Here is a 14,855-nt window from a genome sequence, read left to right as displayed (position 1 = left end):
CCATTTTTGCCTTGCAGCCAACAGGTAAGCTGACATTAGAGTGACCATATTTCCCTATGCTGAATATGGGACACCTGGTAAAATTACTAATCAGCAAGCTAGTTCAATGGCAATCAATCAGAACTATGCTGTACAAACATTCAAATTAACATCAACTTAACTGAGCCTCTGTTCAAAATAAATACTGTGTAGTTGGATTCTTTTTATTTACCTTCTTATCTTTAAGGCTTTAGGGCTCACATGGGGAGGGCTGACACATACATATATTCCTATACACCTCTCTCTGACCGACGTGACCCTCTCTGCCTGGCACTCTCCGTCCTCCATGCCTGTCTGGGCCTCCAGGACAGACTTGCCTCTCCTGGTTCTTGGCACCACATATGCCTGAGGCAACACCTGGGAGGGTGGGCATGCAGGGTCACATGCCCGCTCGCCAGATTTCTGCCAGGGTTCACACCACAGTTTGGCCCCCAGCAGCCTTTTGGCACCATGTGGGAGGGAAGAGATGGGAGCTGTTTCCAGCTGCGGGGGGAGAGGAGGAGGGGAAGGGATGACCTGGCCTGTACCTTTGCAAAGCTCATTTCTTCCCCCCTCCCCCACCCCTCTGCTCCCATGTGGCTGGAAGCAGATTGTCCCTTCCTGCCCATACAGTGTCTTTTTTTTTTCAGTTTGATTTATTTTGTACATCTGTTTTATGAATTCATCCCATCAGAACAATACCGCTTGTAAAAGTGACCCAGAAGCAAGTTCACACATTTGTGCAGCCAGTATGTTAAATTAAATTTGATTGTTCATAACTGTTCAGTAGAAGATAAAGTAACGTCACAGCCTCTCCTGAAGTCCACAATGAGCATTTCAAATTCACATCAGACTAGGGTCTTCGAGAGGAAGAATGGATCCAATACACCCAGTCCAGCCCATAAACACTTCCATTAGAGGGAAGAGCAGCAGTTTAATCATCTTTCTTAAACTTACCATTAATGTAGGGAACATAGTCAAGGATCAGTCTCCAGTCCGTCGCCCACACCAATCCCACAGCGCCTACGGTGCCCCATACCGTCAATGTGGGGGTACAGTTCTGCAGCAGCTGGGTGTAGCGGGGCCCCATGAGCCTGTTCAGCATCCTGCTCCCCGCCCAGCCTCAGTGAAAAGGCAGCTAACTCCTCAAGACTGCTGCTGTCCACCAGCATAACCCAGCCACCTCCTGTCCTCAGGCTACAGCCCAGGCACTAAAGGGTTAAGCCATAAGAATGCATTATGCACCAGGGCCCAAGTAACCTGACTGCAGGGGCTTCAGCAAAGCCAGCCAGAGAGGTGGCTCAGCAGGGGAGGGTGGGGAGAGGATGGAACAGCCCTGCACTCCGTGGGGGAAAGACACAAGGGTGGAGGGGTTGAATGAAGAGGGTGCTAAGCCTCTACCTGGGAGGCTGCTGTGGAGCCTGCAGGGTTGGGAGTGAACATGCTGGAAATTGCTTCCTCCTCCCCCGACTCCAGAACTTAGCTGAAGGGTGAAGAAGCTGCCCCATAGCAGTGCTGTGCGAGGCTTTGGCCCATTCAGGGCTCGGCTCCTCCTGATCAGTGTTCTGAACCAGAGTGTCTTTGGCTTTCCCAGGCATCAGCCCAGCCAGAGGTAGTGGGGAAGGAAGGAGCCTGCCAGCCAGGCTGTTGGTGAGCTGAGTGCTCCAACCAGAGGCTGCTTCTCTGCATAGTATTGGGGGTGGGATGTGCTCTGCAGAGGGGTTATGGAGGAGCAGGGAGGCTTGAGGGGAGGAGGGGGTCTTGGTGAAGGGGCAAAACAGAGAGAGGACAGAGAGAGAGGGGAGCATGTGAAGGGCTGATGGGTGGGTAGATCATTTTGAATTTTAATCCTATCCTCCAAAGCACTTACAAACTTTATAAGCACAGCAAACTTTATAAGTGTACTCTCTACCATTATCTAAATCATTGAAGAAGATATTGAACAGAACTGGAGCCAGAACTGATCCCTGCGGGACCCCAATCATTATGTCCTTCCAGCACTGTGGACCACTCCTGATTACTCCCTGGGAAGTTGGTTTTCCAACAAGTTTTTCACCCACCTTGTAGTATCTCCATTTAGGTTGCATTTCCCTAGTTTGCTTGAGAAGGTCATGTGAGATAGTATCAAAAGCTTTACTAAAGTCAAGATATACCATGTCTATCGCTTCCCCACTCCCATCCACAAGGCTTGTTACTCTGTCAAAGAAAGCTATCAGGTTGATTTGAAACAATTTGTTCTTGACAAATCCATGCTGACTGTTACTTATCACCTTATTATCTTCTAGATGTTTGCAAATTGATTGCTTAATTATTTGTTCAGTTATCTTGCTGGGTACAGAAGTTAAGATGATTGGTCTATAATTACCTGGGTTGTCCTTATTTCCCTTTTTATAGATTGGCATTATACTTTCCCTTTTTCAGTATTCTGGAATGTCTTCCATGAATTTTTGAAGGTAATTGCTAATGGCTCACATAGTCTCAGTTAGCTCCTTGAGTATTCAAAGGGCTTGTCTACACTAGGGGAGAGGGTATCAACCTAAGATACGCAACTTCAACTACGTGAATGGCGTAGCTGAAGTTGAAGTATCTAAGATTGATTTACCTCAGGTCCTCACGGTGCGGGATCAACGTCCACGGCCCCTGTGTCGACTCCGCTACCACCGCTTGCTCCGGTGGAGTTCTGGAGTCGACGGGAGTGCGTTCGGGGATTGATATATTGCGTATAGATGAGACACGATATGGCGATCCCCGAAAAATCGATCGCTACCCGCCAATACAGCGGGTAGTCTGGACATATCCTAGGATGCATTTCATCAGGCCCTGGTGATTTGAAGACATCTACTTGTCTAAGTAATTTTTGACTTGCTCTTTCCCTATTTTAGCCTCTGATCATACCTCATTTTCACTGATATTCACTGTGTTAGACATCCAATCACCACCAACTTTCTTGGTGAAAACCAAAACAAAGAAGTTATTAAGCACCTCTAATCCTTTTTTTAAAAGAGATCATTGAAGATCTCCTGGTTAAGCCAGGGCAGTCTCTTGCCATACTTCCTATCTTTCCTACGCATTGGGATAGTTTGCTCTTGTGCCCTTAATAATGTCTCTGAAAAACTGCCAACTTTCTTCAACTGTTTTTCCCCTTAGACATGCTTCCCATGGGATCTTACCTACCAACTTCCTCAGTTTGCTGAAGTCTGCCGCCTTGGAATCCATTGTCTTTATTTTGCTGTTCTCCCTCCTACCATACTTAGAATCATGAACTCTACCATTTCATGATCACTTTCACCCAAGATGTCTTCCACTTTCAAAATCTCAGCCAGTTCCTCTCTATTTATCACAATCAAATCTATAACAGCCTTTCCCCTAGTAGCTTTCTCCAGCTTCTGAAATAAAAAAAAAATCTCCAATACATTCAAGCACTTGTTGGATAAGCTGTGCCTTGCTGTGGTGTTTTCCCAACAGATGTCTGAGTAGTTGAAGTCCCCCATCACCACCAAGTCCTGTGCTTTGGTTGATTTTGTTAGTTGTTTAAAGAAATCCTCATCTACCTTTTCTTCCTGGTTAGGTGGTCTGTAGTAGACCTTTACCATGACATCACCCTTGTTGAAAGTGTTTGGGTAAGAATAAAAGGGGTAAAAAACAAGTCCTATTTCCATCTCAACCTCATTCCAAGTGTATATACTTTTAATGTATAAGGCAACACCTCCTGCTTTTCCTTCCTGAGCAGGCTGTACCCTTCTATACCAATATTCCCATCATGTGTATTATCCCACCAAGTCTCTCTGATGCCAACTATGTCATAGTTGTGTTTTATTTACTAGCATTTTGAGTTCTTATTCCCCATACTTCTCTCATTAGGGTACAGACATCTAAGATACTGATTTTATTCCCCCACCCCAGTTCTGTCTTGTCTCTCCCTTATCCCCACTATAACAGCCCATGCTCCCCTTCTCCCCTCCCCCAAATTCCAACCCTTCTCCCAGGTATCCATGTTTTTGACTTAGCTGTGGGCTTTGGTCACCTGCCCCCTTCGAACCTGGTTTAAAGCCCTCCTCACTAGGCTAGCCAGTCTGTATTTAAATAGGCCCTTCACCTTCCCCCATTTCTGCTTAGCAGGCCTTCTTCCTGAAACAGCATCCCATGGTCCATCCAGAATTTGAGAGGACTGTCTGTAGGTGGGAGGCTGTCTATGAATGCTGCACTCCTTCCCATCCCACCCCCTATCATCCACTCCATAGCTAATGGGTATGCTGGGAAACTTAAGAACCAATAGGCAGCTTGCATTAGAAAAGGGATTTTGTCTAATATGGAAGTGTAAAGCCTGAGATTGTCTGTTTATTTTCTGTGCCCCTTGTATGTTTGCTTTCCCTTACAATTTTATCTTTGTCTGTTTTTTATTTTTTGTTGTTTTGTTTTTATTCCAAGCAAGTATCCATGTGGAGTGTGCATGCACCATAGTTACTCTTGGGGGAATTCTGTGCCAAAAAAATTAAAAATTCTGCATACACTATTTTAAAATTCTCCATATTTTTGTCATAATAACAGAATATAATCACACCAGTTTCAATTATTTTGTTAATTTATTTCAAAATATCTGTCAGCAAGTTATGTCTGTAACAATACAGACAACAAAAAATTCAGGAAATGTTTTTTCACAAATAGATTTCTTGCTAGGCATATTAATATAGAACTCTTGAGTAATTCATTTAAACTACAATACAGAACTATATTTCCCATCCCTCTCAGAAGCAATGGGGAAGTCAGGGGTAATGGAGGAGTTGAGGGAGAGGGAAGTAATTGCTGAGAAGGAGCCTGGGTGTGAACTTGGAGGGTTGTTTTGTTTATATTTGGAAAAGTATGGAACAGGGGTTTTGGGGGGGTGGGGAGGGATTGTTAAGGAGCTTCCCCCATGCAGACCCTAGCCTCTCCCATTCAGTCAGGCACATCTGTCCCAAACCCCCAAGTGTCCCTGCATCCTCATATGTCCTCCCCCTCTTTTCCCCATGTGGCCTTTCACCCCCTTCTCCTCATCTCCATGTGGCCCTGCACCTCCACTCCCATTCAGCACCTGCCCCAGTCTGTCCTTCCCTACTAGCCTTTATGAGCAGTCTCTTGCTCTTTCTTCCCTTATCCCCCGTCTCCTGACCTGGCCCAACAGGTGCTATGAAAGTACTGCAGACTTTCTCTTCTCTAGCTGGCTGGGATTGGCTGCTCTATTCTAGTGCCACAGCACCTCTGGTGGTCAAAAGGCAGAACTGTGGCAACTTTCTCACAGAAGTTATTTTTGGTAAAAAAAAAAAAAAAAGTTAAAAATATGCACAGCCCGTGAATTATGCATGCACCCAGTGGCGTAGAATTCCGCCAGGAGTACATAGTAAATAGTATCTCTAGGAGCCATTTTCCTGCCTTTGGGGTGATGAACCAGAGGGGAGAAGTTCAAGGGTCTGGTACTTAAGAACTTAAGGAGGATGGATTTGGGAAGACTTGGTACTATAAGGGCTGTTGGTGTCACTGTGAAAGAAGTAACTAGGACTCTGTAAGTCACGGTGAGACCTTGTGTTTGTGAGCAAGCTACTGAGGTCAGGGAATTGAACTATGCACAAATAATGTTACAGGGCAGGCAGTGACAATACCCCTTGCGAGTCTAGGTGATCTCCAAAACACCAAAGTTGCCCCTATTCACAAGTCATATAGCTGTGTTGCAAACTATGCAGTTTTGGCTTGCTAAGCCAGACTCTTATTAGACAGGATGATAAAGAAATAAGGTGTGGAAGATAAAGGGGACTCCCAAAGGGTGCATCTGTGACAGTCTCATAATGTTTAGGATTCCTCCAGAGCTGGTAGAGATCAATATCATTTGGGGCCCTCTTTCTGACTTGGTCACCTCTCACAATCAGGAAAAAGGTCTGATGGTGTCATAGTGGATCCTGGGGTCATACGAGATGGTGAGAATAACAGCCATGATGGTTAAGCTCACTCCTTCTCCCTCCTCCCTCATTTTTGTCAGCTGCCTTGTGTCCAATTTTTCCCCGTTTCCTGTTTTTTTTTCTTTTAAAATAATATTTAAAAAGGACCCACAGAGGGGGATATGGGCAGAATAGCCCACCACTTAACTTTGTTTACCAATTAGGTCAAATTTCTACAATACCAATTTCGAGTCATTGATTTTTTTTTCTCATTTACCAGGCATGATTGTAACAATTCTTGAATTATATTAATGAAAGTAGTGTGCTATTTAATCTTAGATTTGCACCTTTGCCCTTCAACATTTTATTTTTTTTTGTAACATTTTGTAAGCTCAATTGTAAAAAGTTCATAATTAGGGTAAACTTGTAGGCCTGATTACTATAACATGTCCCATTCTGTGCCCTTGAAAATCTCCCCTTTGATTACAATTTCTTTAAACTAAAAATTGATGGCAGCTTCTTTTTTTTTTTTCACAAATTGCAATCTGAAAGCAATTATAGGAAAAGATATTCATAAAAGTATACTAGAAAGGGCTGGCTATATCTGTTTAACTATATGGTCTACCTATATCTTAGTTATTAGTAGAATAGATGCGCTTCATCCACACTCTGAGGGGATTACATAAAGCATGAATGAGTTAAATGTGGATAATATTTTGTCTCTCTTTCCACTTTAAACTATTTCCTTTTCTGCACTATAAAGGAATCTCCTTTGAGAAAGCATCTATTTGGCATGGCAGAAACTAAAGTTTAAGAAGCTACACAATTCTCTTCATCTTTAATCATTAACATTTCATAAGGGGCCCAAACTGTGCTTGTTAGCTGCATCATGAAGGCAAGAGTTGCTTCTGGTGTTCTACCCCAAAATTCAATCAGTCAAGTGGATCTACTACTGTCCAATCTACAAAGAAAGAAATACGTATTTTGCAAAGTAAAACCTTGCAATTTTTGAAATATCATGTTTCATTTTTTTTATACTCTTGGTGAAATCTGTATTCCAAAAGACAATCCAATGGATATTGGATGGGAAGTATAATGTAACTATTGTAAATTACTGAATGTAAAACCTAAAATTTAATAGGGCTTCAAGTGGGACTATATGAAATAATGTTCTACAGAGATCAATCAACACAAGGTAGAGTAAAAGTATTTCCTGACTTAAATGGATGAATTTGTTGGCTATTGAAAGGAGGAGGTACTTGGAGGAAGTGTTTAGGGTTGAATTGAGTTGAGAAGTTGATTTCTATGAAGATAATTGTTAAGGCCAATATCCCTACCCATTCATTTATAAGTCTAGAGACGAATTGTACAGAAGAGGTACAAATTGGATGGCTATGTTAAACTTGAACATGAGGTATGAAACAAGTCAGACAAAACTAATCTATAATTATAACAAAATACTTGAGATAATACAGTGCACAGTTCTGGCACTCATTTACAGAAGAGACGTAAAAGGAGGGAAAAATTCAGAGTTTGGTAACTTGACATGGTTATATGGGCAAAATAGGATAATAAATATGGGAAGGGAGTTTGGGGAAGAGAAAAAGGGACCTTGGTGATATCCCTCCAGTGTTTGAAGATCAAGTTATATATTTTGTTTAATTGAATGCAAAACGGTAAAAATAATAGTCCAAAAGAGAACTTAAAACTTAATTACATCTTATAGCAATAAAATATTAAAGGTCAGTTCCTCTGCTGGCATAAATCAGCATAGGACTTTGAAAGTCTATGGTGATTTAGACCAGCTGAGAATCTTGTTGAATGGCACAAATTCTGCACCTGGATCAGCACATATGGAGCCTCATTGAAGCTTTGCTGACCTCATGGTAACACTTTGCTAACATGAGCTAAAAATTGAAAGTTTTAAGCTGTCAAAACTATTGACTAACTGCAGCCATTTCAAGTCTAAATGTAGAGAGCAGACACAAGGGCTCCTGTAACAAGGCTAGTTCACTGAGAAGGTCTAAAATGAGATGGAGGAGATTTAGGCAGAACCACATCACGTTATCAAAAGGACCAGTAGAAGGGGGAAGCAATAAAAGAATCTAATTCAAATCCTCTTGTAACAGTCTTGGGGTTTATTAAATAATAAACCAGTGAATGTGAGAGGAATAAAACAAACTAGAGAGCATCTCTGGTGAACAGCTGCACACAGCCATACAGTATTCCCAACCCCTGCCTCCAGGGCACACCTAGAATTTCTCACACTCACAACCCTGTCCCTTGTGATTTCATAGACATATCTCTACCCTTCACACAGGATTGAGATCATTAACTAGGAAGAGTAGAAGTCAAAGCAAAGAGACATCTAGATTGGGTTTGGGGCTTCCCTAAATCCTCATAGTGTCTGATCTGTGATGTGCTCTGGTGTTACCAATAGTGCAGCTGTATGGTTAAAAAGTTGTTTTCACACCATATTTACATTTCAAAGAGTGTATATTGTAGCATGTAGTGGGAAATAAGGTTGATACTGAAATAAGCAGCTATTCACCTCTGTAGCAGGGTGCTGGTGCAAAGGCACCTATTTAGCCCCTGCTCAGCCAGCCCCAATCAGGGGAAATAGATTGGGGCTGGGGAGAAGCCTGGTGCCTGGCCTTCAGAAGTGGCTGCACCTGCGGGTTCAAGGGCTATAAAGGCTGGCAGCTAGCCAGAAGACAGGGGGAATGGCTAGGGGAAGGTCAGTCCCCAGGCTGAGGGCAGACTCTATGTAGGAGAGGCAATTGTCAGGCCTACAAGCTCTGTATATAGTATATCACTGGTGGTGTGATAACATGGTGTAAATAAAGCCATGGGTGCTGCAGAATAAGAAGCCTCTCTGAGCTTTATTGGGGCAGCCGGTGGGCCCTAGGAAGAGGAGCGGGCAGAGGACCTGTTACAGCCTCCTTCCCACTACGTTTTAGACAAATTAGGCTGACATTATGAACTCTGAGCTGTGCTGTTGTGTCATCTGTCAGATGTCTATTTCTTATGTAGCATTTTTGACATTTAACTTAAGGCAGAAGGTATCCTATTGCACAGTTTTGATAAAGTACTACTGAAAACTACAGGAAACTTTAGATGGTTATAAATATTTCCTTATTACAGCTGTGTGATAGCTCTGTGGAAAACATCTATCTAGAGAGCAGATGGTTTTATGTGTTTTTTTTTAAAAGCTTTCCAGTTTGTAATCTTAAAGAGGGATTAATTAATGTTGCTCTTTTTTTTTTCTTCATATGTAGTTTGTCAGCTATCAAACTGGTAGATGATTCTCAGGGAAAAAAAGGATGCGAATAACAACCATGGGTTTTTTTCTTACTTTCGCATAAGTTTCCAGTCTGAGTGCAGTAACCACTCTTATGAGGCAATTGACAAATTTAAGAAATGATGCCAAAATATTTCCAAGTACATGAACTAAAATTCTGCTCCACCTTTCTTAGAAGACTCCCCTTATGACACAAATCATTTGGCTGGTCTTTGAGTGATTCCTAAAGGCAAGTGATGTACTTTTAAATACAAATAGGAATAATGGGCTTTTTCTTTGGAGGCAGTGGATTCTAAGAAAATGGATGTTCACATCCAAAAACAAAGGTTGTATTAACCAACTATATGTTTGATGTTTTAGGACTAGAGCAGGTGTCCTTTTTAATGTTGCTTGAGTTACATTGTGCCAATTTCATCTCTGCTATAATTTATACCCGGGATGAATTTAGCCATTTCATGTGTCTGAAATGCTGACAGGATAAGTTGGTGTTTCACAAACAAACTTGAATGTTGTCTGTATCTTGGGGAGGAGGCCAGGATCTCTTTAATACAGCCCTGATATAGATCCAACTTGATGATGATGTGTTTTTTTTAACTCTTGTTCTAATACATCAGAATGACAGTTTGAAGCTGCAGCTCTAAAAAGTACTGACTTTCATTTGCGCTCTCCCCTGCAATATACTATTCCTGATTGAAAAAACTAGTTATAACGTGTTAAATTATGCTTTGAAATGTCAATCTATAAATGTTTATGGCTGAGTAACTTTTTCAGCAGTGTAGCAAGCATGGTATCTTTGCCTAGGCTCCATCCTGTATTCACTATCACTACTCCCAGTGCTCAGCTCCTAAAGGAAAAGCCCCATTCTAAATCAGCAATTAGCACACGCTGGCCACAGACAAAACTGTACCTATTTTTCCAGATCTATTAATAAAGAGGTCTTGGTATGTTCAGTTTCAATGTGTCCCTGCCAGCAGGTATATGGGATCTTGGGGAGCAATTACCACACAGGTGGGGTGCCAATTAATTTCTTTATTAAAGGAAAAAGGAAGTGGTGGGAATTTAACAATGAAATACTATGGGATGGGGTGTATAGGGTGTTTACAATAGACAATGATGGGGAGGTTCTTACTGAACAGTGTAGGGAGATCTAACAGTGGGGTACAGTGAGTGGGGTTCAGCACAATGGGATACAGTACAGTCAATAAGTGTATCAAAAGAAATACAAAATAAAATGGTAGCTTCTATATAAAATGGTCAACAATCTTAGATAGAATGTATTAAGTGGTTAGTGGCCTTATACACAATGTAACACAATGGTATCAATGCAAATACAAAGTATATCGGAAAAGTGGAAGCAACCAATGGGGTGTTATAATTACAAGTAAAATGTGACTCACAGTGCAATAATACAATATGGGTGATAAGCGAAATTATGCAATGTAACGGTATAAAAGAAAAGTAATGACTTAATTTGTGAGGCTAGGATAGCAGATAATCTGCAAGAGTGTAGGGGGGAGGGGAGTGAATGATTAGTGGCAGCTAATGAGAGGAGAGTGCGGCTGGAAGCAGCGAGAGAGACTCTGAAGCCCTGCAGGGTAAGGACAATGGAGCAGTGTGATGGTGATCTTCGGTAGGGGAGGGGCAGCGGAGAAGTGTAAAGAAGGGCTAGAGAGAGGTTTTAGCAACAAGCGAACATCAAAAACAAAAGAAAAAAATGGCAAAGGGTTTGGGAAGTTTCACAGGGGAGGAAGCAGCAAGGGGTTTGGGAAGTTCAGAGGGTGATGCAGACGCAGAGGGGGGAAGCAGCAAGGAGTTGGGAAGTTCGGACAGAGTGCAGATGCGGGGGAAAAAGCAGCAAAGGGATATAACAGGGAGACACGGAGAAGCACACAGAGGGGGAGATTGAAGCGGGGGGAAAAACAGACACGAATTCAAGCAGCAAAAACCTTATCTATAGACATGGAGAAGTACACAGGGGGAGATTGGACCGGCGGAAAAACAGACACGGGAAAGTTCAGGGAGAGATCGGGACAGCGGGAAGACGAATTTAAGCAGCAAAAACCTTATCTATCTTAATCAACGACTAGGCAAAACAACAAATATCACAATTCTAAGCAAAACTATAACAAGCAACTATATGGAGCAACAAAACAGTAAACTATAACAAGGCAGGTGAACTTACAAGCTTTACAATCTTAACAAACTATGACTTATTAAACTAAAAAAAACATAACCTATGGTGCACCTTATGCTATGGGGAAGTCACAGAGGGCACAGTGGTATATGCCCAGGATACAGCTCCCAAGGCAGCCCCCGAGGAAGCCAAGGGAAGGTGGCTACAGCAGTGGCTACAGCAGTGGGTACAGCTGAAAGCAGAGAGCCCCCACGCAAAGCCCACAGGAGCAGAGCTTAGCACCGGCACTAACTTATTTTTAGCGGCAAAGAGCCGCGGAGTTTAAGAGAGGTTTTAAGACACAGACCAAGGTTTAGCTTGAATCTGTGTGCTGGGGAAACAGAGCCAGCAGCTAAAATAATAAAATAAAAGTAGGGAAAATTTCACAGAGGGATTCTTACCAGTCCCCAAGGCAGCAGCAAAGGCAGAAGCAGCAAGAACATCAGAAGGCTCGGTACGGTCTCGATAATCAGGAGATCTCTCAGGCAGCAATTCGTTCTTTGGGGGGGGGTGTTAATAACCTAGTCCCAGATTTGGACCTTAGCGTCCAAAATATGGGGGTTAGCATGAAAAACCTTCAAGCTTAGTTACCAGCTTGGACCTGGTACTGCTGCCACCACCCAAAAAAATTAGAGTGTTTTGGGGCACTCTGGTCCCCACAAAAACCTTTCCTGGGGACCCCAAGACCCAAATCCCTTGAGTCTTACAACAAAGGGAAATAACTTTTTTCCCTTCCCCCCTCCAGGTGCTCCTGGAGAGATACACAGAAGCAACCTCCGTGAATCTAAGCAGAGAGAGTCCACCCTTTCTAATTCCAGTCCTGGAAACAAAAAGCACTTCCCTCTTCACCCAGAGGGAATGCAAAGTCAGGCTAGTAAATCTAACACACACAGATTTTCCTCTGACTTCTTCCTCCCACCAATTCCCTGGTAGTCCACTTAACTGCATTTGGCTGGGTCTTTTTGGTCAGGTCGGTCAGTGGGGCAGAGATTTGGCTGTAGTGTGGTACAAATCGCCTGTAGTACCCGGCCAAGCCTAAGAAGGATTGGACCTGTTTCTTTGACCGTGGGACAGGCCACTTTTGGATAGCATCCACCTTGGCCTGTAGGGGGGTTTATGGTTCCTCGACCCACCTGGTGCCCCAGGTAAGTTACTCTGTTTTGGCCTATTTGACACTTTTTGGCCTTAACAGTTAGTCCAGCCTGCCTGATGCGCTCAAAGACCTTTTTCAGGTGTAGTAGGTGTTCGGGCCAGGAGTCCGAAAAAATGGCCACATCATCGAGGTAGCCAACTGCATATTTTCCCAGTCCTGCTACTAGACCATCTACCAGCCTCTGGAAGGTGGCGAGTGCATTTCGAAGGCCGAAAGGAAGGACATTAAATTCATACACCCCCGCATGGGTGACGAATGCTGACCTTTCCTTGGCAGGTTCATCTAGCGGTACTTGCCAGTACCCCTTGGTTAAGTCTATTGTAGAGATGAACTGGGCCCGTCCCAACTTTTTCAATAGCTCATCGGTGCGTGGCATTGGATAGTTGTCCGGACGAGTTACCGCATTTAGCTTACGGTAGTTCACGCAAAAGCGTATTTCCCCATCTGGTTTGGGTACCAGAACCACTGGAGATGCCCAGGCACTGGTAGATGAGCCGATTATACCCATCTGTAGCATGTTTTGGATCTCCCGTTCTATAGCAGCTTGGGCATGAGGAGACACCCGGTAGGGTGGGGTTCTGATTGGGTGAGCATTACCTGTGTCAATGGAGTGGTATGCCCGTTCAGTCCGTCCTGGGGTGGCTGAGAACAATGGGGCGAAGCTAGTGCACAGCTCCTTGATTTGTCGCCGCTGCAGACATTCCAGGGTGGTTGAGAGGTTCACCTCTTCCACGCCACCGTCTTTTTTCCCGTCGTAGTAGACACCGTCAGGCCACTCAGCATCATCTCCCTGGACTGTAAACTGACAAACCTGTAAGTCTCTGGAATAGAAAGGCTTGAGAGAATTAACATGGTAAACTTTAGGTTTTAGTGAGGAATTGGGAAATGCTATGAGGTAGTTCACAGTTCCCAGGCGCTCTTGGACCGTGAATGGCCCTTCCCATGATGCTTCCATCTTATGGGCCTGTTGCGCCTTCAAGACCATAACCTGGTGTCCTACCTTGAAGGAACGTTCTCTGGCATGTCTGTCATACCAGGCCTTCTGCTCTTCCTGAGCATCCTTTAGGTTCTCTTTAGCAAGGGCTAAGGAGTGTCGGAGGGTGCTTTGTAGGTTGCTTACAAAGTCCAGAATGTTAGTCCCTGGAGAAGGTGTAAACCCCTCCCATTGCTGCTTCACCAACTGTAATGGCCCCTTAACCTCGTGACCATACACAAGTTCAACCGGTGAAAACCCTAAACTGGGATGTGGTACAGCCCTGTAGGCAAACAGCAACTGCTGCAAAACACTAGGTCCCAATTATTGGAGTATTCGTTGACGAATTTACGTATCATGGCCCCCAAAGTTCCATTAAAACCTTTCCACCAGGCCATTGTTTGATGGTGGTACGGGGGTGGCAACCAAGTGATTCACCCCATGGAAGTTTCCCACAGTTTTTCCATGGTCTCTGCCAGGAAATTAGACCCTGAATCTGTAAGGATGTCGGAGGGCCAGCCTACCCTGGCAAAGATGTCTGTTAGGGCCAGGCACACAGTGTTAGCCCTGGTGTTGCCTAGAGCTACTGCTTCCGGCCATCGGGTAGCAAAGTCCACTAAAGTCAGTACGTACTGCTTTCCTCTGGGTGTCTTTTTTTGGAAAAGGACCCAGAATATTCACAGATACTTGCTGAAATGGGACCTCTTTGGCATACCTCACAAGATCAGACATACTTGGCAACGTCCTTGCCCATCCCCTCCCAGTGGAAGGACTTCCCCAACCGGTCCTTGGTTCGGTTCACCCCAGCATGGCCACTGGGATGATCATGGGCTAAGCTTAAGAGCTTCCCCCCGGTACTTAGTTGGAACCACCAACTGTTTTTGCGGCTGCCATTCTCCCCGGTGTCCACCAGAAAGAATCTCCTTGTATAAAAGTCCTTGGTATATAATAAACCGGGATCGATTAGAAGAGCTGAGAGGCGGTGGGGTGCTCCGGCTGCCGCCCAAGCTTTCTGAAGGCTGTCATCTGCTTCCTGCTCAGTCTGGAACTGTTCCCTTGAGGCTGGGGTCACCAGTTCTTCCTCAAGACTGTGGACTTGGGCTTGGTCCCTCTGGAAGCGATGTAGGTGATGGGGTTGTTTCCGTTGCCAGTGAACCGCTCTCCGCTGGTGCACCTGAGGGTATTTCAGGCTCGAGCTGAGCCTTTTGGGTATGGCTGTATGTTGCTTCTGCCAGTTCTGGCTCGCTGGCGCCCTCTGGCGTTGAGTTTGAAGATGTGGTTGCACTTTCTGGTGCTGGTTGCTGTTCCAGTTCCGGGCCTGAGACTGG

At 44.2% G+C, this 14,855-nt stretch overlaps 2 protein-coding genes across 2 annotated transcripts in view; one reads left to right on the top strand and one right to left on the bottom strand.

Annotated features, from left to right (window-relative positions):
- LRRC2 (leucine rich repeat containing 2) overlaps positions 1-14,855 on the top strand; it is an 865,563-nt gene that overhangs the window by 796,008 nt on the left and 54,700 nt on the right. The gene's annotated exons all lie outside the window — the stretch shown is intronic.
- LOC127047605 (cytochrome b-c1 complex subunit 10-like) lies at positions 656-1,125 on the bottom strand. The gene has a single exon (XM_050946064.1). It carries the CDS (start codon positions 1,121-1,123, stop codon positions 953-955), a length of 171 nt encoding a protein of 56 aa, XP_050802021.1. The 5' UTR covers positions 1,124-1,125; the 3' UTR covers positions 656-952.

Source organism: Gopherus flavomarginatus, chromosome 3, assembly GCF_025201925.1.
Source record: "Gopherus flavomarginatus isolate rGopFla2 chromosome 3, rGopFla2.mat.asm, whole genome shotgun sequence".
Lineage (NCBI taxonomy): Eukaryota > Metazoa > Chordata > Testudines > Testudinidae > Gopherus > Gopherus flavomarginatus.
This window is presented reverse-complemented; position numbering and strand designations above follow the sequence as displayed.